Consider the following 27,018-nt stretch of genomic DNA (forward strand, 5'->3'; position numbering starts at 1 on the left):
CAAGACAGAAGCAGAGCCATTATGCCAGTGCTATTCTCCAGCATCTCTCTGAGACGGCAAGGCCCACAATTGGGGTTACCAATGTCCTTTATTTGAAGGGAGTCCCCCTTAATTCAGAACACAGCAAAGCCACAGACCATACCAGCAGTGCCCTTGGTTTATAAGATCACACCCCCATAGAAGTATTACACATGTTGATAAAGAAATACAATGATTTATTTATTTTTTGAAGGTAGCCCTTATAGTTTTGAAGTGTTGATTTGGCAGGCTGTATCATATAAAACTCCCAGTGGATGCCTCCCTGCGGCACTCCCACCCACACGGAGCATGGGCTGTGCATTATAATATCAGGGCTTCTTTATCTGGCCACTTGGGAAAGGGGGAGAGAAAAGGAGAGAGACGCCCACACGCAGCAAAGACTGACACAGCCCGCTAGGCTGGCTCCCACGTCACCTGCTAAGATTTGCGGTTTTGTCACCAGAGCCCTCAAACAGCTGGGGTTTCGCTTGCTTCAAGCTGTCGTGCAACAAGCCAAACACCCTCCTTTATATTGGGACAAAATCAAACACCAGGAGTTATTTATTTTCTCTTGCACTGAAACAGGAAACCTCCAATATGCTAGGATTCTGGCACTTGGCCAAGTTTGGGAGGTGAAAGACAAGGAGGAGGAAGGAAAGAGAGAGGGGGATAGATTTTTACGGGACAGAATATAGGGAGAAGCAGAGGGGAAACATGCCAGAACAGTTTGTGTAAGGTTGATTTTGAGAGGGGGGAAACACATTCAAGGAAGCCTGAAATCCAAATGCCTCCACCTGCGCATAACGTAGCCTGGCAGTGGCACCGGTTCTAACATTTGCACAGCTCTAACACTGGCCCACCCATCTATGTTTATCACTGGATCATTTCAGTGTCAAGCAGTGACTTGCATGTATCACCACAAATCTATCACACAGTATTTCCCTTGGACACAATGCTTTTTCAACACAGCCTGTCCACATATTCATCCACCTGTCATCAAGTGCTGAGAAGTCAAATAGTATACCTGTGTGAGCAAACCACCAAGCCTAATGTAAGCTCAAATTCTTATATTATAGGGCCTGATTAATCAGGATTACTAGTGTCCTCATTTTCTATCAGGAATCCTTTGGAAAAGAAATGGGTCCAGCATTTTAACCAGCTCGCCAACAGTGCTTCACTTGAAGCCAAAATTAAATGACACTATGGTTTAAATCTGAGTGCACAGAGTTCTGGTCCAGGTTGCTGAAATCTCAGGTGCCTTCCTGGATGCTAAGCCATGGTCTGGACTCTAGAGCTTAGTATTACATGAAACCCAAGCTCATGGTCCCGTCCCCCTGCCGCCCACCAACAAACCACAAGCAGTAAGCCATTAAAAAATCTTGGTTACTTATTGTTCATGGTTTGATTGAAGAAAAACAAATCACGAGCCTGGGTCGAGATGCATGCTACACCAGACCATGGCTTATTTCCCAGCATGCAATAGGCAACAACAGGAGCAGAGAAGGAACTAAGTGCTCACATGCATGTGCTGCATTTAAACCAGAGTTTAATTTAACTAAGGGTTAAAGTGATGTGAGAATCAGGTCAATGTGTAAAGGATATGTCTTCAACACCTAACATGCATGAGGCTTTTCCTAGCATGGATGGGGGAAACTTCACTTGCTTAAACTTGCATATATCTGGTTGTTGTTGGGGGACCAAAATTAGGACCAAAAAAAAAGTTGGCAATCCTAAACTGAGGCTACTTTTTACCTGATAAGAAACAGCCTTTTTATTTACTCATATGGATTCTGCTACCCCAGCCCCACAGTATCTTGCTCCGCTCAGATCCATCCTGTTAGCAGTAAGCTCCATTATTTTAATACTCCAGTAATAGCAATGTTAAGAGGCCTCACAGATGGACTTGGGGCTTGTCACGATTACACATCTGCAGACCAGAGCTGTGGAATTAACAAGGACTCTGTAGCGTAGCTTTCCATGACAAGTGAGTATTTTTAGGCCCAGGTCTACACCCCTTCCCCTCAATGGAGCTCTGGGACTTTTAAAATCCTTCCAATGATAAATGGAAAACGCATGACATAATATCTCACTCTGTGAATTTCCATCTCTCTCAAGCAGCAGGGGGTGAGAAGCCAAGAGAAAACAAGGCAAAACGCCCTTCATTTCCAAACAACCGAACAATTCAGGGTATAATATTCAAACTAACAAGAATACAACAATGGGGCAACCAATGTCACATTTACAAATTCACAGAAAACAAGGGGTGCAATGACCCTTTTGTGGTATTGTACACATCCAGACTTAGCATAACTTCACTTATCAGTGCTCCCAAGCTGCAATCAACATGTCAAACACCCAGGAGGTCTCTGGTGACCTTGGGCATGTTTTAGAAATAACCACTTAAGCATGTAACTATAGATTTCTAAAAGAAGTTAATTTTCCAGATCCATTCTGGATTGGTCAGGTAGCCATGGTATTATTATTGTTTCTGAGCTATCCAACAAGCCACTCCAGCCTGGAACCCAACTCAGTTTCTGTCATTATACCGGGTGAAAAAGGACACATCCCTCTTTTGTGTTTGCTTATCTCAGACCCTAGTATGGGCCAGTTTTACCCAGGTTAAAAAGGTAAAGGGACACCGACACCTGAGCAGCAAACGGAAACAGCATTTACCTTCTCACCGGAGCGGTACCTATTAATCTACTGTACTTGCACTTTTTGGGGCGTGCTTTCTTAAAAAGATATGTAAATTAAAGTGTCCTTGGTGGGATGCCAGGCCCAACTCACCAAAAAATATGAGAGATAAATAAATGACAGGCTCAGATCTTTGAGGTTCTCTCCATAAAAAAATAATGAGAGCGGCATACTGATAAGCCATGGTGTAGAAAAACATTATTAAAGAGCTTAGCTTTGCATTGTTGGCAAAGGATTTCTATAAGGTTCTGGGTTGTTATTGTTGCTGCTGCTTTTCAGGTGTAGCTTGTGTCCTATTAACATGGGGCAAGTTGCATGGAAAAGTTACAATCGGTGTGTGCGTATACAGTACTTCCTTACAGCAAGCTCTATGTGGATGCAGCTGCCAGATCACAACCTGGAGATCCTACCTTCAAAAGTTATGAGGCAGCATGAGAGGATGCAACTGTATCACCTCCCTTCTCATTCTTTCACCCTGCTCCATTGTACATTCTCCTCCATAATACTCTTAAGAAGTAGGAATAGGTAGGTTGGCAGTGCAGGGGGAAGAACTGATAAAACAGTTCCTAACTTCCATCTCAGAATTTTGAAGGTAAAGGCAATGTTCGTGCATCAGGGACGCGGGCGGCGCTGTGGGTAAAACCTCAGTGCCTAGGACTTGCCAATCGCATGGTCGGTGGTTCGAATCCCCACGGCGGGGTGCGCTCCCGTCGTTCGGTCCCAGCGCCTGCCAACCTAGCAGTTCGAAAGCACCCTCGGGTGCAAGTAGATAAATAGGGACCGCTTACCAGCGGGAAGGTAAACGGCGTTCCATGTGCTGCGCTGGCTCGCCAGATGCAGCTTGTCACGCTGGCCACGTTACCCGGAAGTGTCTCCGGACAGCGCTGGCTCCCGGCCTCTTGAGTGAGATGGGCGCACAACCCCAGAGTCTGTCAAGACTGGCCCGTACGGGCAGGGGTACCTTTACCTTTACATGTTCGTGCTGCACTGGCTGGTTTCACGTCAGTAGAAAATACATGACTTTCAGTTAAAAAGAAGTTGCTGCTGCTTGATCAGTTCTACGCTTTAGAACAAAGTGAAGAAATATTCCCAAGAAAGCCGAGCAACCCATTCGGCACCGCTTATCAAGGGCAGCTCTGTGTGCAGCAACAGAGCTAGCTAGTGGGAAATCAAGTCTTAAAACACTGTACAGAAGTCAATCTCATTTCAAATAAAGTGTTTAGGGTCAGAATAGGGTGGTGGTGACTGGAAACATTCTATCAGTTCAATGGACTCCGTGCAGCTGGATGAATTGGCAGAAACACAACAAGCAAGATCATCATATTGAGCAAGACCTTTCCCATCAAGAGGTAGTTATTAGTCAAATTCTATGTTCTTTCCTTATCTGATTCCCTGTCTGGAAAATATGCTTTAAAGAGGTATATCCAGAGCTATTGTGTATACCAGACATCTGTTACTGACTTGCATGTGAAACAGCTGCGTTGAAACGAGAGGTAACAAATCCAGGACAGAAGAGATCATTTCTGTAATCTACCTTGGATGCCACTACAAACAGAACTTCCAGCTATTCATTCCTCCCCATTAACTAGCTATCTATTCATCCTTCAGCACATCCTCTGCCATTAGCCCTACCAGCCAACCAACCTGCTCTCTGTCTCTCTCTTCCCCCCACTACAGAATTCCTTCACAGCAAGCAAAGATTGAAAATTCTGGCCAGAGCCTGCTTATATTAAATGTAAGTATCTAGTTTAAGCCAGATACCCATCCCATTTCATCCCTCTGTAAAACAGAATTAGCTCGCCTCAAGGCAGCAACAAATATTTGTTTTGTAGAAGCAGGTTTTGTCACAAGCAAGGAGTGGGTATTTGCTTTGCAGAAGCGCTATATGTCGTGCCTCCAGCCAACAAATAATACGTTGTTCTCTCCAGCGACTTAGTTGGATACACTGTCTTGTCAGTTTTTAAACTTGCTATCTGCCACAAGTGGTTTGTTAAGTTATGACTATTTATCATAATGGCATTATGAATATTCAGGAAGCTGGGGGAGGGGGGAATCACAGAAGCGGTTTTGCTAAGGCAGAGGAATACTTAAGGTAAGATCAGTTGGGCAAACAAGCAAATTCTTAGCTTGATACAGATGCTTCAGTTGAGGCTGGTCATGGAACCTCCTACAGTCTATGTCTGGTGTTAAGCAATCAACTCTTGAGTTGAATGTTTGATGCACCCCAGCAGTACTCACCCTGTGGTGATATCATCATCCTCAGTCATGGTCTTGCCCATTAAGTCACTGTCACTCATGTACCCAGATTTGAGATCGACGTCATCAGCATCAAGTGACTCCACAAGCTCCAGGCGGGAAATGTGGCTGAGCTTGCTGGGGCTGCGCATGGGCATGGTGTGGGAATAATGAGCTCGCTCCCCGTGCATGTACCAGCTGGGAGTGCCTTCCGAGCGGCATCCCCCGCCCACTGAAGGGGCATCTCCAGCCTGCAGGCGGGGGCTGGACTGACCATAGCGCCAAGAGAGGGGAGAGGAGCGGTTGGACAGGCTGGACACGCTGCGGGGGTTGGCTTCGTCGCTGTCATAACATGTCATCTCCAGCGAGCTGCAGGAATAGAGCAGAGAGAAATGTCTGAGGGCTAGAAGTGGAAGAAGGTGGGCAGATTCTGTCAGGGCACTCCTGAAAATCAGAACACCTGTAACAAAGATGCACTCAAAATTTTAAGTCTTGGTCAGGCAGGAGCACAGACTGAGCACTGCACTAGGCTGAATGTGGGTGCTGAGAAAGTACAGTGGTACTTCAGGTTACATACGCTTCAGGTAACATATGCTTCAGGTTACAGACTACGCTAACCCAGAAATAGTACTTCGGGTTAAGAACTTTGCTTCAGGATGAGAACAGAAATTGTGCTCCGGCGGGGTGGCAGCAGCAGGAGGCCCCATTAGCTAAAGTGGTGCTTCAGGTTAAGAACAGTTTCAGGTTAAGAACGGACCTCCGGAACGAATTAAGTACTTAACCTGAGGTACCACTATACAGGCAACCATCATCATCATCATCATCATCATTTTATTTGTATGCCGCCTTTCCATAGTTAAAACAATGCTCAAGGCGGCTTACAACATAACAAGATTTACATAATTACCAATGTAACAAAAGTCATAAGCAATAAAAAGTACACAACCAAATGGAAAACAATTTCCACATAAATCATAAAATCTAAAACTAAGAATACAGCATTAATATCAATTACAATTTAAAATGACAAAGATAAAAAATAAAAGCAATTTAAAAAACAAAAACGGAGCCCTCTCTGCCCAGATGGAAGGAGGCAGGCAAGGCCCTTCAGGCCCTCAGCAGCAGGTGAGTCCCTCGCTCCGCATTATTGGTCTTACTTGCCCTCTTTCTCTAACAGGTTGCCAGCTACAGCACAGGACTGAGCTCAAGTACTTTTAGTTAGCTGCATAGGAAGGAAGAATTCCAGATAAGCATAGCTTCTCTCACCACTGTAGGATTGCAATGGAAGTGCGGTGTGAAATTTGGCCGTGTGAGCTCCTGAATAGTACCACCTGAATGGTGCCAGTTCTCCACTCAAGTTTCCCTACTAGCCAATAACTTTTTGATTCAAATCCATTGTGTGTGAACTGAGTGTCACACTATTGTCTTTCAATGCGCACTTGTGTGACTATCAAGCAAAGGTTAAAATACAGTTGGGAGGGCACATGTTCACCTGATCCAGCTGGATAACAGCACTTCTACGCTTTGCATTACAGAACTTGGAAACACAGGTAGGTGATTTATATCAGACCACTGGTCCATCCACCTTGGTATTATTCTGTACTATACTAACTGGCAGCTGCTCTCCAGGTTTTCACACAGGCGACATCCCCATCTGGAGATGCCGGGGAATGAACTTAGTTCCTTCTGCATGCAAAGCAGATAGTCTGCCACTGAGTATCCAGCAAGTTCAGAATTCAAGTTTCCCTCCCTCCCTCACCCCACCCTACCCACTGTGATCTGAAAGGCAGACCTGGAAAGCAGTGTGTAAGGAACGTGAAGGGTTTTTTTCAACACAGCAGTGAAGGGTGTTGTGTTTCCATTACAAATAAAGGCAAGCATGAGAGTTAATGGCCCTTGCTGATGCCCCAGCTCCAGGCATGCCTTTCATTTAGATTCAATAAAAGCAGTTACTGGACATCAAATACAAAGCGATGATTAAAACCATCTCTGGAATGGATTCACAGCTCCGGGAGAGATGGAGCTCAGCCTACAAAGCCCTGCAGACATGGTTTCAATAATTACACTGATGCACAAACGTTGTATTAAACTGAAATTAAATGTGGGGTGTGGGTGTTTTAAAGAAAAAAAATTTATTGCCTTCTTAATTTGGTGGGGAAACCTGCCAATATTATGCTCAGAACACCTTCCAGGCCATCCCAAGAGGGAAATGCCCCTACACTTTGATCTGGAACATGGGGAATGGTAGAGTGTTTTGCAGAATACCAAACGTAGGTGCCCAGGAAAGAGATTCTAAAACTGGATGAAGCTGACTTCTTACCACGCAAAGGTGGGCTCCACTTTTGGAACATACATCCCCTCCAGCCACCAGGCAATCCAATCCAATTTGACCTCTACTGCTTCTTCATCTAGTGAATCACCTAAAATTAACCTCCAGCTTTGTTAAAATAAAATGTGCTACGTTTCTTCAGACTTGTATTCTCTGCCTCCAAAGCAACACTTGTGATTTGCTTATTCCCAGAGGCTGATCTGAGTAGCTGCTGCCTTAAAAGGGGGGAGCGGGCAGCCAGCCATTGCAGTTTCTTAGACCAAATAGTCCTTGGTGCAGCCAAAAACTTGTTTCATACCTATGATAATTTATTAATAAATATTGCACACTCCAATCTAATTAAGCCTGCAAAATGCTTTCTGCACTCATCTTGAGACTGTTGCAAACTGAAAGCCTTTTGGCTTCCTCTCTCCTCGATTCCTTTGCTTCTCTTTTGCTTAAAATTCAGCCTACAGAAGGGTTCCGGAGAATTCAAAAGCTTGCTAGCTACTTTGCCACATTTTATTTGGTCTGAATAAAAGTATTACATTACTGTGGCTGGTAGATCTGAATAACTTCCCTCATCACCGAGTGCCTCCTGCTGGCAGAGGTGCACACAGCAACACAGTATGCAACACTCCTCCCAGCCTGAAGATTTACATTAACATCAAACGTTGCTTTTCAAGAACTCCAGACCTGATGATCAGGCATCAAGCTCCAACTCTCAGTAACAGAATCCCACCACTGCAACCTGGAGTGGCTAATTTTAGCAGTGTGGCATAAAGAGGAGTGTATGGGACCCACAGCATTAATAAGAAGTGGGTTAAATTTGGCTCCTGTTGCACTGGTGCTGATTGCAGATCCTCAAATAGCAGCTGCTTTGAAGAACAAGGCTGTGAAAGAGGAAGTTAATTCTAGTAACAGAGATTTGATATAAAACAAGGTGACATTGTTAAAGAAGCCTAATCAAGGAAGCTACCAGGTTCACCATCATTTGCTACTTCCAAAATAAAATTGTGTTCAACAAATGGCTGGCAGTTCTTACTATGACTTAAAAACAATAATAACAAAAAATAGCTATTAATACACTAAGAAAACAAAAGATCAGCCTATTTACACTATGAGTCAAATTAGGAACGAAGAAAGTTTCCTTATACTACTAGTCCATCCCAGAATTGTCTGTTTCAGGGTTAGCCAACAAGGTACCTGCCAGATGTTGTTAGACTCCAACTTCCAACAGTCCCAGTCAGCAATGTCTGGAGGGTATGCGACTGGCAGAGGTTCTCAGGCAGAAATGTTGGCAGAAAATGCTAGTTTTCAACATGTAGCGAGTTATTTACAGAAGGAAATATCTAAAACATGACCCCTGCCGCAATCTGCAGTATGAACTGGTACAATCCAGGAAGAACTCTTCCATCTAGTTTTCCTGAATGCGTTGCTCTAACCCAGGCTTTGAGTGGACAGGATCTAGCCCTGCAAGAATGTCAATACTAGAGGTGGAGGACAGGTCAAGACTGAATCATCTGTGTGTTATCTTGCCAAATATAATCCTTGCTCTCTAAGTCCCTGTGATCTTTGCTCACTTTGGCACCCTATGATTTAGTTCTAATCGCAGGCTATATTCTTCTATTTTATGGTTTAATCTTTTGGTGAAAGCATAGGTGTGGCAGATCATAGCTCAATGTAATGTGCTATTTTATGCATTGTACACACACACACACACACACACACACACACACACACACGTCTTGTTTTGCTTTGTTTAATTTGCTTCCCCAATATTCCAACCTACAAATAATGCTATATTGTATTCTTAGTTTAGGACTGGTTTACACTAACAACAAGTTTTTAGGCAGAGAGCTCTGCCAAGAGAAATACCGAACAAGAAGTGATTAAACCTGGATTTATCTGAGATTTAGCTGAAGTAGTCCTCAGTTCTTTTTTAAAAAACCTACAGCTTTCTACAGGTATACCACCTCAGTGAGAACAAAGACAAAATTGTAGGGAAGGGCAGTATACAAATTTAATAAAGAAATAAATATTGTTTTCTGTGGGTACCACATTCAACATTTGATTCACACCAGGTGTGTGTGTGTACATTATTCCATAATCCATAATCCAGGTTCATTTCAAAAATGAGCAAAGAACGAAAACTAAGTAACAAAATAAACCATTCCAGCAACCAATACAATAATACTCAAGTCCTAACAACAACATTATAGTGGCTGCATTAAACAGCAAGCCACAAAACAGTCAAACTAAGAGAAGATGCATGCGCCCTTTTTCAGTCACTATTGCAAACATGGAGGGAAAGGGGGGGGAGAGAAGGTGGCATCAAACAGCAGGTTCCACCCAACCTACAGGAATTCGTTAGAACTCCTGAAAAGAGACCCCATTAATAGAGCGACATGCATAGGGTTCTGTTCAGGCATTCTAATGACCATGTGTCAATGAATGGAACTTGCCTCTCCTGCATGTGTTCATGTCAACATAGGCTAAAGTGGTATAGGACCACTCCTGCTGACAGTCTGTGCTTCCTCATGTCACAAGGTCAATAAGGTTAAGTCACCAAGTGATGGCCCACCAGTTGCTCCTGATATGGTCTAAGAGAGACACAGTGGTGCTTACTTGTGGGTGCAGCATGTTGGTTTCAGGCTCGACAACATCTACTAATTAAAATGAAAAACAACAAGGAAGAAACAGGCAGGACTGATTGTGATCTCACATTGACAAATTGGCTGGAGAGTTGGGCGGCAAAGATTCCACTTAAGCAGAGACAGATCGGCAGAGCCGAGTACATTATTATATCTTAAGGCTGAGATAGGTTACAGTTCCCGTAACCTATGACCATAGGCCATGCTGGCCAGGACTGGTAAGAGTTGGAGTCCAGCAACATCGGACTAGGACTGAGGGAGCCCAACAATATCTGGAGCATCAAATGTCTCTGGTCTGAGACAAGAGAGCTCAAAGTAGTGAAATCAGCTGGGGAAAGCATAAAAGGTATACACTGAACCTGGGGCAATGTGTGATCACTGGATTTTCAGAACTAGTCTTCTGGACACTGGGTATAGTGGCTAGAATTTAAGACCACAAAACCAAGGTTCAAATCCTCAGTCAACCATAACACTCATTGTGATCAGCCTAACCTAACTCTCAGAGTTGCTGTATGCTCTGAGCACCTTGGATAAAGTCCAGGTAAAAGATAATGAATGAAAGAGCAGGTGCCTGGTGGGCATGGGCTCAAATGCACCCTCTTAACCTTCTTTTGCAGAAACGTGTGGTCATATGTACACACAGACACCTCCCATGACATGGATTGTGTTCCTATGTTCCCTGTGCATTCTGAGCTTCCATTCCCACCCCCCTCCCCTGGTTTCCCAGGGAGCTTATGCTTTTTTACCTCGCTTTGCGTCTTGGCTAGCCCAGCTCTCCCAAGTCCAGCCTTCCTCTATGAATAACTAATGCCTTGGATTCCTTCCATGAAGCAATCTCCCCTGATCCAACATCTCCACATTTAGCAAAGCAAATCAACTGGAAGCAAACCAGCATTCCTCCCTTGCTGGATCCCCATGCTGCAGTGACTCATCTGGGTGGGGTTCATCTGGCATCTCCCAGCCTGAATTGAGTGAGGCAGGCAGCAGGAGACTCTTGTTCTGCAGTGTGCATCATCAACCAAAATCTTTGTGGGGAGGGTGATAAAAGACGGGGAGAGAAAGATGAGCAGCAGTGCGGGGGGGTGGGGGGGTTGTTTCAAGAACAGCAACCTTCCCTTGCATTCAGCTGGTGTATAGTACAATATTTATAAACAGCTGATAAGCAGCATTAATATTTGGATTTAAGCATAAAGAAGCAAGTGTTACCAAGTGGCTTTCAGTAAGTTCAAGCACAGGCTGTTGGAAACCAGGAAGTTACAGCCATGGGGTGATTCTGTAGGAAAGGAGCTGGTGTCATCATCTGAAGCAGAGGTTGTACTGCCAGAAGTCTTCCCACACCTCTCCGTACTGACTATTCTTATGAGAGATCCTCTCCAGTCTCCTTGTTAGCTTCCCTAGGCAAAACCCAGGGATGTAGTTTTAGGATCCCAGCAAAAGTTAGAACCTCAGAGACCAAAAGCAGAAGGGGTGTGTCCCTGTTTCCCTCGTGCTGAGTGACAGCCTGATCACAAATTCCATGTGCTCAGCTTGAGGAATGAGCTCACCTTGCCAGCCAACTTCTCTCTCTCTCCTGCCAAATTACAATGATATAGACACACACAAAAACATTGCTGTGGTTTGCTCACTGGAGGTCTGAAAAGCTGCTGTCACTGCATTAGCTCACTTGGACAGTGGAAAGCCAAGGGAAAGTTTTATTACAGAGAGGCCACTGCCAGTGCCCTGGTCTGAGGAAAGGGAAGTCCAGGACTGAGGCTTTGCTGGGACAATTCCACCACGTGGCATTAATGCAATTGCTGCCCTTAAAGGGACAGGCGTACTTTGTGAAATAAGATGCTACACCTCTCTCTGGATATGTGCACCACCCCATTCAAATCTCTCAGGAAGTTTAAGCAGGACTCATCTAACCAATGCTAAACAGGTGTTTAAAAGCAACCTTTGAAGCAAGGAGCACACACATGATGTTGAATCCCACAATGCAAATTCATTCTTCCCTGAATACCCACACTAAGTTCAATAAACAGATAGGGGCACAGTTACCCCATTCAGGACCAGGGAATCCCTCACACCTGCCCACACGTCCCCCAGAAAGAGTACTTCAGTCTTGTTGGTATTCACCCTCAATCTGTTGACCACTATCTACCCCCACCTGAGGGGGAAACGCTGTAACTGGATTGCCAAGTCTCCCATTGGAATTAGTGTGGAAAGAACCAAGCTTCAGCAAATAAATGTGGAGGCCAAATCAATAGAAACACAGCCCTTTCCCCTTCAAGATCCAAAATGAGTACCTGTATGGAAGGGGCACCCTTGGGGCAGTAAGCTTTGGCTGCTGCAGTCCTGATGCATCCTAACCTGCCTCTAGGCATGGTCACATCACAGCATACAACAAAGATGTCCAAGGTTAGACAGCAGAACCAAGCTATTTAAAATGACTGCACAACAGCATCTCATTTTGGCCAAATGTCCACAAGCAAGGGTAGTCTGTGGGCAAAATGTCACAGTGAACCACAGCAACCTTAAAAAAAACTACCTAGTCCAACGTTATGAAACATCTCATACTTGTTATGAGATGAGCAATGCTCTATCTTCTGACTTTAAATGCAGATTTCCTAGCAGGAATTGGTTGATATGGAATGTGGCCAGATGAACTGTTGCCATGCATCCAAGTAGGAACTATCAACCTGGTGGTCAAGAGGTAAAGGGAATCTAGGAGCAGAGGTCTCACCTGTGAGTTACTTGGGAGCCCCTCAAGCTGGACATGGTCTCCTCCAGGTTCTGCCGCAAGTCAAGCACATTCTGTACTGTCCTCTTTCTCTGGGATTCAGGATCTGTTGGAAGAAAAGGATGGAAGTTCCATAGTGAATAACAGAAAATAAAATATGACCATCACAATGGACTTGCTGCAAGCATGGGCTCCATGCAGTCCCCATGATACCTTGTAAAGCTTTCATCCCTCAGTTTGCTTGTTACCACCTCAACCTCTACACTCCTATTAACCTTGGTATGTGTGCCCTATTTGCCCACCCTACTTGTACATTTTTCTCTTTCCCTCTGAGTTGACGGCATGTGCATATGTCTGTGCCCTGCGTAGGAAATTAAATTTAACGAAGGACCACAAACTTGCAGAAAATAATTGTATGGGGTAGTAAACCCAGCTGTGTCTAATGTTAAAGCTGTCTATAAAACACAGACTGGCAGCTGGGAACCAGCCCCCCAGTACCTCAATAGCTTGTTCCTAAACTAGACCAAGCTGCTCATCTTTTGTCCATTTCTCCATGTTTTTTATTTCCCTGCAGCTGCCTTAAATCCCCTTCTACACTATGTGTCTCTAAGGATTTTAAACTGTGAGGAACTTCTCTGGAAGGTTCCAGAGAGCAGGACTAGAACTAATGGGTGGAAATGCCAAAGAAGCATATTTCAACTAAATATTAGCAGAAACTTCATAAAAGCTGTTACACGGTAGTCACAGCCTGTGGCTAGCATAATACTTATTGTATGGAACTAGCAGTCACTAATAACCTTGTCCTCAATGCATTTGTCTAATCTTTTAAAGCCATCCAAGCTGGTGGCTACCACTGCCTTCTGCAGGAGCACATTCCACAGTGTACAGCGGTACCTTGGTTCTCAAACACCTTGGTACTTAAACAACTTGGAACCCAAACACTACAAACCTGGAAGTAACTGTTATGGTTTGTGAACTTTTTTCGGAAGCCGAACGTGCTCCGTTTTGAGTGTTACGCGTCTAATTTGAGTGCCACACTTCCGTTTTCAGTATCACACTTCCGTTTTGAGTGTTATGCTTCTGTTTTCAGTGCCACACTTCTGTTTTGAGTATTACACTGAGGTCTATCTGTTTTTGCTATCTATTTTGTGTTTTTGTGGCTTTTTTTTTGCTTTTGTGACTGTGTGGAACTCAGTTCAGCTACTGATTGACTGATTGTGTGGCTGCAGTACATTGCTTATTGTTTTCATTTTATGGATCAATGGTCTCGTTAGACAGTAAAATTTATGTTAAACTGCTGTTTTAGGGTTTGTTTTTAAAAGTCTGGAACGGATTAATCCATTTTGCATTACTTCCCATGGGAAAGCGCACCTTGGTTTTGGAACGCTTTGGTTTCGGAATGGATTTCCAGAATGGATTATGTTTGAGAACCAAGGTACCACTGTATTCCATTCTATGAGCTATGTGGCATATATTTGTATACTGCTTTTCCACCCAGGAGCTCAAGGCTGTGTATGTTTTCCTCCCCTCCCTTGTCTTATATCTGCAACAGCCCTGTTAGGTAGACCAGGTTAAGTTAATGTATAAGCAGCAGTTCTTGCCAACAGATTGCAGGAGGTCCAACCCACATTCAGTGTACCAGGCCCAGGAAATTCTGTTGTCCTCCCAAGTCAAACCAGCCATCTTTGCTTGCCAAGGTGCAGGCTGCAATGCTTAGTGCCACCTAATCTGTCTCTCTCACATACATAGCACCCTTCAGCAGAGCTTCTAGGGTAATATGCAGAAACAATTTTCCTGTGCCATAACACTGGTCCAGACAAAGCATTCATGAATGCTAAAGAGTACTGCATTATTGTTGTTGTTGTTATAATCATTAGAATCATTTCCTCAATTATAATTGCTTTTTTTTAGCACAGCACACACAAGGTGATATACATATCACTAAACACAATACACTACAAAACCAACAGTTAAACAAATTATAAAACAACAATGCAAAAAAAAGCCCATAAAACAAATGCAGGTCAATTAAATAAATAGTCTAGCAACATCACTCCTGGCAGATAAGAAAGTGATGCACTGTAAAACAACTCTCAAAATAAAAATCATATCATAAGAGCTAAATTAAGGGGGGGGGGGACAGCCTGATATAAATAGATTTTTAAAGGTCAAAGTTTTGTAGTGTTGAGATTATCTACAGTTCCATGGGGAGAGAACATCCTATTTTCTCAACAGCATAACACACCTGGGACATCTGACACATCTGCCATTAGGAGAGCCTGTCTGACAAAGAGTTCTGTTCTCAAAGGACTAAACTCATACGTCAATAATACTGGCCTCCTGCTGAGCCATCATAAGCAGACCTTATTTTGAACTTAGAATATTCTGCTTCAGAGGATAAGCATCAAACAGTGGACCCACATTCAGCCACAGTCACTGTAGCCTATTATTCCTTATAGCAGTGGTTGTCAAACTATATTATCAGGGGTCCCTCAATGAGAAGATCATTAATAATAGACCCGAAAGGCAGTTTCCCTACCTATTTTTGCCCTGCAACATGCAGTAACACAGAAGGGTTTGAAGTTTTCCAGGGTTCGCTCTCAGTCCTAGAGGATGAGGACCAAGAGGCCAGGCCAGCACCCTGGTTGAACTGACTGTGCATTACAGAATGGGGGTGGGGAAGTAGTAGCCCTCCAAATGTTCTCAAGATGCCAACACCCAACATTCTCAGACAGCATGGCCAATAGTCAGAGATGATGAGATTTGCAGTCCAACAACACTCTTAAGGACCCAGTTTCCCTACACCTGCTTTAGAACATGCCCCATGATCTTCTGTAAGGGCCAAACTAGATTCAATGGCAGCACTTCAGGGAAGGTACAGTCAGATCAGCCACAATCACATAGAAAGCAGCAGGTGAGAGCCTGATGTAAGATGCAAAGAGGGCACAAGAGTGACAAGTTCACCTGCTACTATTGCCTCCCTTCAGCCTCTCTCTCCAAGGACTTGAGTTTTCTCCCAGATGGGCTCATTTCCAGTGTTGGAGCCCAGCTGAGGGAGAGACTGTGATGATATAAGCTACAGAGAAAAGGAGGGTTCTGCAAACCTCTTCCATGAGGGTTCTGCAACCAGAACCCTCACCTCCTGCTTTTGGTACTATTACGGCATACTCGAGCTTGAAACACTCAGATCCATCATTGCCATGCCTAGTTGGGTCCTAACAGAGGTGCTACAGGAATTATTCAACCAATAAATCAATATGGAAAAGGCTCCCCAAAGGTAGAAAGTTTGAAAGCTACTTCTCTGTATACCAGCCTTTCTCAACCTGATGGCCTCTAGATGTTGTGGACTACAACTTCCATGATTCCAGCCCATTAGTCATGTTGGCTGGGAAGGGTGGGAGTTGTGTTCCAAAACATCTCGCAGGCACCAGAGGTTGGTAAAGACTGCTGTAGATTATCCAGCATGATACTTACAGACTATATAGCAGTTTTAGTGAGAGAGAAGGGGGAAGAACCAACAGGAAGTCATACGTCCTGGACAGCATGTTGAACCATTAAGAAAAGAGCAGGAACCACAAGTTCATAGAGTGCAAAGATAGCTGCAGAAATTCAGAGCAGATTAGGAAGCAAGCAAAGGAAATATTATATGAATCCACCCTGAATTAGGTCCCATTCTGGAATACAACTGTGATGGTGTGGGATGTGCATAACTGAAGTTTCCAGTGCCATGTGAACTCAGGAAGACAGGAAGCAGGATGCAGCCCAATGCTTGCCTGCTGTGGCCCTGGCAGGGCTGCTTATCCAAAGCTAATTCTCCAAAGCACTGGACTTCTGCCTAGTGCTAGGCAGTAGCTGTGGTGGGTCGTAGGGTAGCCTGAACCACAGAAAGCTGTCTGCTGAGTGGCTTTGAGTATTATTTCTGGAAAATTATAGTAGACACTTTCTTCTCATGTTTTATAAGGCCTGAGGCATGGGTGCAGCACAGCCAGACTGCTGCACTGCTGCTTCCCTAACCCTTTGCTCTGTCCTACTTTCTTCTGGCACAACCCACCTGGCAATCAGGTGTGAAGCCCAAATCTCATCTTGTATCCTGCCCATAACCAAGCTGGCAGAAGTGGAACTGTATGCCGTAAGAAGAGTTTGGATTTGATATCCCGCCTTTCACCCCCCTTCAGGAGTCTCAAAGCGGCTAACAATCTCCTTTCCCTCCCTCCCCCACAACAAACACTCTGTGAGGTGAGTGGGGCTGAGAGACTTCAAAGAAGTGTGACTGGCCCAAGGTCACCCAGCAGCTGCATGTGGAGGAGCGGAGACGCGAACCCGGTTACCCAGATTACGTGACTACCGCTCTTAACCACACTGGCTCTCCATTTTAAAGCAGTTTTCAACCTAGCCAGGGTATCTGTGGTGGTAACTCTGGAGGAAAAGAGGTGGTGTGGATGGGTGAGAGACTTTTCTTCTCTTTTTAATAACAAAACAGGAGCCATAACGGAAACTCTGGGAAAGCAGCCAGTTGACTTAAGCTGGAATGAATGACAGCAGCTGATACACTCAGCAGCAGGTATGCTCATTCCCTGGGATATGAGCTGCTGCTGTTGCCGCTGCTGCTCTCAGGAATTCCAGTCTAACCTCTCATGCAGGAATTTGGAGTTGGCTGCTCAGTCTGAAGGCTGCACACACTTGTCGAGGGAAGCGAAGAAGAGTAGAGCTCCCCAGCTATGGAATGTGAATGGGCCAGGATACAAGAGCAACCCTCCAGCCTATGAAGAAGGAACAGTTTCTGTTATCTTTTACTTTGTACAAGCTGGCTTTTCTCAACCCAGTTGTTGTTGGACTACAACTCCAATCATTCCTACCTAGAAGTTCCAATGATCATGGATGATGGGAGTTGTAGTCCAACCACATCCAGGAACCCAAGGTCAAGAAAGGCTGGTATAAGCAGTACAATCTAAATAAGCAAGTAAGAAAAGTCTGAAAAGCATGGCTCGGTAAGAGAGAAGAAGATGAAGATGAAGAAGAAGAAGAAGAAGGGGAGGAGGAGTAGGAGTTTGGACTTGATATCCCACCTTTCACTCCCCTTATGGAGTCTCAAAGCAGCTAACAATCTCCTTTCCCTTCCTCCCCCACAACAAACACTCTGTGAGGTGAGTGAGGCTGAGAGACTTTAAGGAAGTGTGACTAGCCCAAGGTCACCCAGCAGCTGCATGTGGAGGAGCGGGGAAGCGAACCCAGTTCACCAGATTACAAGTCCACTGCTCTTAACCACTATAACTACACTACACTGAGAGGTTCCAAATGGGATAGGAAAGGGTTAGCTAGGTGGCGGCAGTAAGCAAGGAAGGTGGTTGATGTGCTCTATATAGCACAGCATTCCAAAGCATTCCAGCCCCTGGATTAGCAATAGGCAAATGGAGACCCTGAGCTCAAGGGCCTCCGCTGTTACCCTTGTAATACAGCCTTCACCTGCATTTGCTCACATAGGCCAAAAAAGCAGCTCCTGGGTTTGGTAATACTTCCAAAAGCTTAATTATTAGAACACATTCTCAAACACAGCTGCCGCTTCCTGATGACATAATCAGCTGTGCAGAAACTCAGTTCTTTCTACAATACATACTTACATACATACATGCATATATATATATATATATATATATACACACACACACACACACACACACACACACATACACATGAACACAAGTACACACACACACACACACACACACACACACACACTCCCTGATGTACACAGCTGAAGTTCAAAAGAAAATAACTCTCAAAATCTCTATTACTGTTCATATGGGATTACAGAGTCCTTTGCCCCATCATCACCACCACCATCATACTTCTCTGGGATAAATTACAACATCCAACTCTTTCAATGGAGTGACTCAAGAATGAATAGATATGGAAAACAACAGTTCCAGTCCATAACTCTAAACATACACCGTGTCTGGAGAAAGAGTATGAAACTTTATTTTGTCCTGCTTCACAACTAGAAATCCCATCCCAGTTCCACACACACAGCACATGCCCACCCACACTGTGAGATATGCTAGTTGCATTGTGAAATGTAGGGGGCAAGCTGATTAAAGGATTCTCTGGCAACAAATGCTGCTAAGGAACCTTTTCTGACCAGCTTCTCATGCACCCGCTTCTCATCCATGCAGTCACCCCCCCCCCCTCACCCCACAAGCAAGGAAGCAATTGGATCAAACCATGCGATTCAGACCCCATTCCAGATGTTACAGCCTGAAGCAGCCAAGAGGGTGGCTCAAGACAGTTATTATACATACAGTAGCAGCAGGGTAGGAACTCGAGGTGAGAGTTCAAACCACACACAGAGCTCGTAGGGTACTGTACGCCCAAAAGGACTAGAGTAGGCCCACTTCCAATCTGGATCTGCATTCTTAAAAATAATAAACCCCAGCTGCATACAGAAACATTCCACTAAGCAAACATTCTACCTCCAATAAGTTCTTACAATGAAAGCTAAAACAAAGAGGTTGCCAATGGATAGTAGACTTGATCAGTGCTTGGGGGGGGGATCTCCGCTCTGTGTTTTCTCAAGGAACAACAAGGTAGATGGATAGGTAGCTATGCATACATATTATACCATATATAGCATACAGTATACATATACAGAGGGAGAGGGAAAGGAACACATGCTCACATTATTGAGATGTGAAAACCTGAATTTTTAAAAAACTATTTTAAAATAAAAAGTAGAAGTGAAATTGTATATTGTTGCTTTCTGATGAGCGAAGTAACATTAAGACATGGCTAATTCACACTATTGCACATCACTTATAATCTAGCCTAAGATACACTATCCGACGTTAATAATGCCTGTGAAGATAACATTGCTAATGTATTTGAATGGTTTACTAAACAAGTGGTGCTCTCAAGACGAGACTGATGCTGGAAAAGTACTTTCGAATGTTGCAGAATTCACAATACAGATACAACACCATAGTACCTTCACATGTGAACAAACTGAGGCTGGCAGAAATTCATCTCTTTCCCCTAAGCAAATATAATTTTTGTAGTGTATGTGATCTCCATGGCCAGGGTTCATCCCAGGAGGATTTCAAAAATCTGTTTTAATTGTTATAGCAACAAAACAGCATGCTTAATCAGGAAGTAGATTGCTCCAAATTGGAAACTTGATTTAAATCAATGCTTTAAATTGGCCTTTTTTTTCTTGGTAATTTAAACCACCTTTATTTAAATCAATGCATCCTGTTACGAAGCACTACCAGTAAATGCCCCTGGCCTATTTCGCTTGCCAAAGCTGATTCTTCCACAGAAATTGGCCTTTTTGCAAAGCTCTGAGAATATCTGTTGGTAAGATCCATCATGTGAATAATTATGATGTTTGAACCAGGTCTGCTATTAAAAATCAATACTGTGTGAAAGCAGAGGAAGCCCAAATGAAAGGTACACTGTTGAAGTAATCAAAACTGACACATTATTTCATCAGTGCCATACACAGCACAGGACTGGACATTAGGGGATTGGTGCAAGCTACATGTGGCCAAGGCAGGACACCTCAAAGACTTTCCTCGCCCTTGTTCTCAACAGCTGCTCAAATGGATTCTCAAAAAGGCGACACCCCCCTGCAGTGTTCCAATGCTAGCTGTCTAGCAGCAGAACTGCCGGTGGGACACAATCTCTTTGTAGCAAGGTAGCTACCCATAAAGTGCCAATAGCTTAGATTTTCATCCTCTCTGCCAATCCATCCTCTCCTTATTTCATTCTAAAAGGATCAGTCTCCAAGAGCATTACTGAGCCGAGCCATTCCAAATGGGCTTCTCTTTCATCTTCTGAGAAAAGTTAATGCCATCAGGGAAAGATTGAGCCAGAGTTCACTGTAATTCTGTAAAAGCATAACAGCTTCAGGAAAAAAGCCCCACTTAATACTTGCAAGTTTCAAATACTTGTCTTGCATTTCCCTCTTTTAGTAACTTAGCATGACTGCACTTGCACTCAGCAAATCACAATCCACTCCCCTTCTTCCATTTAGAAGACATGGCTCTTGGGAAACATGCATATAACTTGAAAAGGGCAGCACAGGTATTCATTTCAGAAAGATCAGTACTCTATAGACTGGTGTAAATGAATTTTGTATCCGTACCATGCATTTAAAGCTCATTTAAAGCATACTGCCTCCCCCAAATAATCCTGGGAACTGGAGTGTACCCCCCTCAGAGAGCTACAATTCCTAGCAACCTTAATGAACTACAGCTCTCAGGATTCCTCTGGGAAAGCCACATGTTTTAAATGCATGATATGGCTGTGGTCAATCTACTCTCATGAAATACCACACTATTCCCTCACTACATTCTACTTTATTTGCATCTTCAAGAAACATCTGCATCATTAAAAAATGGGTTATGTCTCCCCCAACCCTCCCCCAAAAAGCTCATGTGAGTCCCTCTCTAGAGAGTCAGAGCCCCATTCCCGAACAGACTGGTATGTGTTATGTTGATCTACAGTGGTCAAGAATTATAGTGATCGACCAGGGAGATGAAGAACTGATGAGATGCAACTGAACAGAAGGGCGCTTGTCGTGTCACCTAGAATCAGGTGCCACATTCACAGATGGGAGCAGACTCACCCAGTAGAGCGCACACTTGCAATCTCAGTATTTCCACAAGGCAGGAGACTCTTGCGAGTGAGCACATCACACCTTGCATTCAAAATTTTGGCAGGAGGGGCAGGGAGACTTGTCAGGACATCTTCCATCACTTCTGTCCAGTTCTCCTTGTCCTGCTCCCAAGAACTGTGTCTGCTGCTGAGCCTGCACCATTACTTGCCTGAATAAATAATCTCTTTCATACTTCCGAGTAAGAGTCTCCATCTGCTCGTGTTTGGAAGAACCAGGACAGAATCAGCACCTAAAGAGAAGATTCTCAAATTCCAGCAAGCCTCTCCAATTGAGAAAAATTTGATCTTTCATGAAGGTCATCACTGAAAAGTTGTAGTGAAAAGCAGTGCAAAAAAACAATGAGTTGACCCATTCAGATATCAAAGTGGAAGCCTGGAAGAATCAAATGCTATGCTTAGCGACCTCTCTAGGAAACGCTATTCCATGTTGAGGGAACGACAGCTTTAAGCAGATCTCCCTTCCTCACTCCACAATTGACCATAAGAGTCTTTGCCAATAGCTGGCTTGGATTTTGTTCTGAAGCACAAGGGATGCCATGCGCTCCCTGCAGACCCCTCTCAAGCAAGTGCCTCCTCTCCCCGTACTTTTTCTATTCAGCCTGTGTTTGCAGGTGTCAAGGGACTTTTAGTTCTCAGTGAGGAAGCACTGGATGTTCAGGATTGTAGCTGCAGTCAGCCAGAGACCAGAAGCTGTTGAGACTGCATGGTGCGGTTTGTTGTGGACAGTGCCTGTCTGTGTATGGGCCAGCAAAAAATGTACAGAGGATAAGCAGCACCCAAAACAGTGGACTCCCTGCAAAGATTCCTGTGGGTAGTTGATACAAAACAGCTCACTGTTTGAGGAAATCAGAATGAAACGGAGTCTCTGTTTGCTTGTTCTATGCTGGCTTATTAGGAGGGTGAGTGGGTGTATTTATCAGTGTTTGTGTGTATCTATGTGTGTCTGTGTTTATATGCCTAGTAAAATTAGTCTGGATTCAGAAAGGACCTACTTAGATGACTCAAAGGTCTGCAAATACAGAAAGGTTTCATGTATGCAGGCTCTTGTTATCCATGGTGTAAGGGGGCTGCAATCAGTGTTTGTAAATGCCTATATGGGCATTTCCAAGGGCAGGCAGTTTTGTGAATGATATACGATGCTCAGGGAGATAAACCAAGGAGCATTCAGTCTAGGAATAAGACCTGCATTCTTAAGGCTTAGAAGAGTTACTTGACACTGGCACAATCTGGAAAATGACAAGCTACACGGTATTACCTGAAGAAATGAAACATTTTCTAAAATGTTTTCCAGAAGCAAGCAGAGGGAAATTTGGGTGATAAAGGTGCATGCACCACAGGTCCTTCTCCCTTTATTTAAGTGCAACATAGGTAGTGTCTGGCATAACTGATGCTCGCAGTTTCAGAAAGAAGACACACGAGATTTGTTAAGCACGCATATATGTGCCAATTAGTTTAATAATTTAAATTATTTTTGCAAAAAGCCCAAAGTCAAAATATTCCACATGAGAAAAAGATGTCAAAGACAATCAGGATCATAAATAGACTCTGTGGCCCCATCCCACCGAAACCAGCCTAGAATTGACTGGTTCTTTGAGGATATGGCAGGGGGAAGTCAGGATTAAATAAAGAGGAAGACTAAGTACTTTTCTTGCAAATGGACCATACGAAAGACACAAACTTCAAATCCTTCCAAAGCATCTATGTGAGGCAATGGCCTTGTGTGGTGAAATTCTGTATTTGCATTGTTTTTAATAGCTTTTCATGTTTTGTTACTTACACGTTGTTGTAAATTGCCCTGATATTTTATGAGATGACCGCATGTAAGTATAAATAAATAAATACAAACTGTAATAATGGGTGTCCTCACTAAGGCAACCTTCACTAAAGTGGCCTGTGTTTAGCACTTCAGGACCGAGCACCACCAAGTTCCAAGATTCATTTCTATTTAGCTTTATTTCCATCAGCTCAGTTTGAAGCTATTGGCCCAGTCATTCAGTTTCAGTGGAACTTTCTCATAAGAGCTTTTGGGATAGCAGCCAGTGCACAACTGATGGAAAAATTCAATGCATTGCACACCACACATGTTATTAGCTCCCGTTAGTAGACAACATTCCACGTACACCAGGGGGGAAAACAGGCCATTACCATCTAGTGTGGCACATATTAACTTACTATTGAATAAGTAGCCATCAGTTAAGTTGCCACAATACATGGCAATGATTAATAACTAAGTGAAGACATATTGCCCATGCTCTGCACCTCTCAGAGAGTAGATACATTTATATTTCTGGTATAAGAGAACTGCATTTGTACTACAATTCATTGTACCTCTGCTTTTCTTCTTCCTTTCTCCCTAAAACTATACACACAGTCCCATTTATAAATAGTCACATAGTTTTCAGGATAACTACATATGAAGAGCCTTGCTGGATCAGATCGAAGGTCCATCTGGTTTCACGGTGGCCAACCACCCGCCTATGAGAAGTCCACTATGGCACAAATGCAATAGTCTGAGAGAAGTAAGATATGAGTGCAATGGCCCTCTCTCTGTTGCTCCTCTTCAGAGGCAAGGGAACGGGTGGCGCTGTGGTCTAAGCCACTGAGCCTCTTGGGCTTGCTGATCAGAAGGTCAGCAGTTCGAATCCGTGCAACGGCATAAGCTCCCGCTGCTCTGTCCCAGCTTCTGCCAACCTTGCAATTCGAAAGCATACCAGTGCTAGTAGATAAATAGGTACTGCTGCAGCAGGAAGGTAAACGGCATTTCCATGTGCTCTGGTTTCCGTCAAGGTCCTCTGTTGCGCCAGTTTAGTCACACTGGCCACACAGCCCGGAAAGCTGTCTGTGGACAAACGCCAGCTCCCTCAGCCTGAGAGCGAGATGAGCGTTACAACCCCATAGTCACCTTTGACTGGACTTAACTGTTTAGAGACCTTTGCCTTTGCCTTCACCTACTCCAATACTGGAGGTTATACACAGCCATTATAACTAGTAGCTACAGGTGTTCATCAACAGGTCACTGGAGCTAAAGAGATTGATGCACAGATCAGGAGTGAAATGCCCTGGTAAAAATGCAAGCAAGTGGAATAGTAGGTGGCTATTGGATAGAAAAGAGAGGTATTTCGGAAATCACAGCTACAATTTTGAAGACGTGGGCAGCATTGTAAAGCATGCGTTTACAGTGAATTTATCTGTGCTGTCCCCGACTCAAAGTAAAAGCATTTAGAGGGAAGGGGATGAAGAGGCCCCTAGAAGCAGTTTTGTAGGGCTAGTTAGTAGCAGGATGGTAAAGCAATTAAGGGGAGAGAAGCTCAGAGCTGGGCTTGCACATTATACCACAAGCTGCCAAATCAAGTCTCCTTCTGCAACACTTAACATTTCTGTGTTGCCTCCCTGTAAAAGCAACACGGCACCTGCAACATCCAGCCACAAGATGGCAGCAAAAGGCCTTGGATGGTGAAGATGGGTTCAGTCAGAGTTCTCAGAACCAGTGCTTCCAATTAGTCTAGCAAAGCACAGAAAAAATGAGAAGAACATTCAGAGTTGCAATCAAGTCTGTCCCCTCTGCAGCAACCCACAGCCTCGGCATAGCCTCTAAAACTCATTACAGATGAATCCTATACTATATGCCTATAGGTAAAGCTAGAGGGAACTACATGACTGAGTAATTAACAAAAGAGAAATGCATTTTTCTTCCTATTAGGAGGGACTTACACATTTCTTGCCCTGCCAAGTAGTGTTGGTGATGCTAAAGTAAGCAGTAGACAGGAGCTGATCTCCTTAGAAGAGTTGAAAGGGACCCTTTTTTAGCACTGTGGGTCCAAGTTTAAGCCTCAAAATACATAAATGGGTTATCACAAAGCTTTCCCCATCAAAACCTACCTATCTGCGCAGCTGAAGTGTGACATGTTAAACAAAGGGCTCAGCTAGAAAGTCTTCCCCTAACCAATTCTCTATATGCAGAAAGACATTGGTGAAATGGACCATTCAAGAATGCTAGGATGCCCCACCTGAATTCTGAAATGACACTAAGCCACGAAGACCATAGTAGCCCCTGGCCTGTTCCAAGTTTTGAATCGGCTTCAAACTAAAGGAAATGTGGATACCTTACTTCCAACTTCACAGAGTTTCCAATGACGTTGCTAAACCTAACTGCATTTGGGGGGTGATATTCAGCTGGAAACAAACCAGTGGCTCTGAAAGAATCATGGTGCCATGCCCACACTGAATCAAACAACCATGCTGCCCTATGCACACCATGCGAGGAAGAAAGGAAGGTTTGGTCCAGCTTCTTCTCTCCCCACCCCCTGCCTTTGTGGACCCAATGATGCTGCTGTTCCACTGCACATGTCCTCATGAGAAATACTGGACAATAAAGATGAGCATTGAATAGTAGCGTGTCTAAGGACATGACTGGACTGCAATGTGCAGCACACTGTTGACCCCAGAATGATGTATAGCACTTAGAGCCGCCATTTCTTTAGACCGACTTCCAGCAAAAATCTGATCCACTGAAAAGGAGAGCAGTTTTGTGCAGCACTCTTGACCTGAGGACAAGCCACAAATAGCAGTATATCCTTAATGGTGTTTCACCCCTGTGAGACCACACGGCCAATATTTCACTTCCGCAGAAGGCCCCACCATTAATTTAAAGTTTCCATTAAGGACATGCTTAAGTGTTTCCTGCCAACACCTTGCTTCACTACAAAGTTCCTTTCAGCAAGATGGAAAGGGAGGGTTGTTACAGGAACACAGGGGCATCACTGGCATGAGCAGGTTTCACATCTCCCAAGATGCCCAGAGCCAAGAGCATGCAGCCAATTATCGGTGTACAGTGGTACCTCAGGTTAAGTACTTAATTCATTCCGGAGGTCCATACTTAACCTGAAACTGTTCTTAACCTGAAGCACCACTTTAGCTAATGGGGCCTCCTGCTGCTGCCACACCGCCGGAGTACGATTTCTGTTCTCATCCTGAAGCAAAGTTCTTAACCCAAGGTACTATTTATGGGTTAGCGGAGTCTGTAACCTGAAGCGTCTGTAACCCGAGGTACCACTGTACAGCAAGAAACTGTTTAGAGAAGCCTCTATATCTTGTTGCTACACAAATCAAAAAATTGTGCTGAGATCAAATAGCATTTTAACTCTTAGTGTGAGCAGAGAGACTAGCTCTCCTAAAGTGGCAATTCTGAAAGTGAGGAACTTTAGTCCAGCACTGATTGTCTGCAGGATGTTTCAGCAAATAGTATCTTCCTCCAGCCCCATCCTTTACCATTAATTATTGAGAACTAAAAGACAAAGGATTGCAACCCCAAAGACACTGAAATAATGGTAAGGGGGAAAGTAGCCCAGTCATCATACCATGTGTGACCTGACTTTGAGAAGTAATGAGTAATCCACACACATTAAAAGATAACACATATTCAATTACATAATTAAGAATACAACATTAAATATGAGTTCATAACTGGTATCAATTAGTGATCTGAAGTCAGAGCTATGGCAAGCTATTTATTTCTGATGAACAAATCTGGATGAAAAAGCTAAGTGTTTACGACTATTCCTTATATCTGTAGAATGCATCTGTCCCTGCCATTAACTCCCAATGGCCAAATCAAGGGCATTTCTTTTTAAGACGCAAAGCACAAAGACCCCAAATCAGCACTGACTTTTGCTGACATTGGGGTTAAAAGGGAAGAGAGGATGTAGCACAGGAAAAGAAAG

General features: G+C 44.0%; 1 protein-coding gene across 9 annotated transcripts in view; it reads right to left on the reverse strand.

The window, feature by feature from the left end:
• Nucleotides 1-27,018, reverse strand: part of NAV1 (neuron navigator 1) — a 257,934-nt gene that overhangs the window by 96,117 nt on the left and 134,799 nt on the right. For 8 of the 9 annotated variants that reach the window (XM_077929106.1, XM_077929104.1, XM_028734652.2 and 5 more), the window contains 2 exons: nucleotides 12,632-12,734; nucleotides 4,951-5,316 (listed from right to left, as the gene is read on the reverse strand). In XM_077929106.1, the coding sequence (XP_077785232.1) occupies nucleotides 4,951-5,316; nucleotides 12,632-12,734 (469 nt within the window). The remainder of the gene's footprint in view (nucleotides 1-4,950; nucleotides 5,317-12,631; nucleotides 12,735-27,018) is intronic. The other variant, XM_077929105.1, reaches the window with a different exon arrangement.

This window comes from Podarcis muralis, chromosome 5 (assembly GCF_964188315.1).
Source record: "Podarcis muralis chromosome 5, rPodMur119.hap1.1, whole genome shotgun sequence".
In the NCBI taxonomy this organism is placed as follows: domain Eukaryota; kingdom Metazoa; phylum Chordata; class Lepidosauria; order Squamata; family Lacertidae; genus Podarcis; species Podarcis muralis.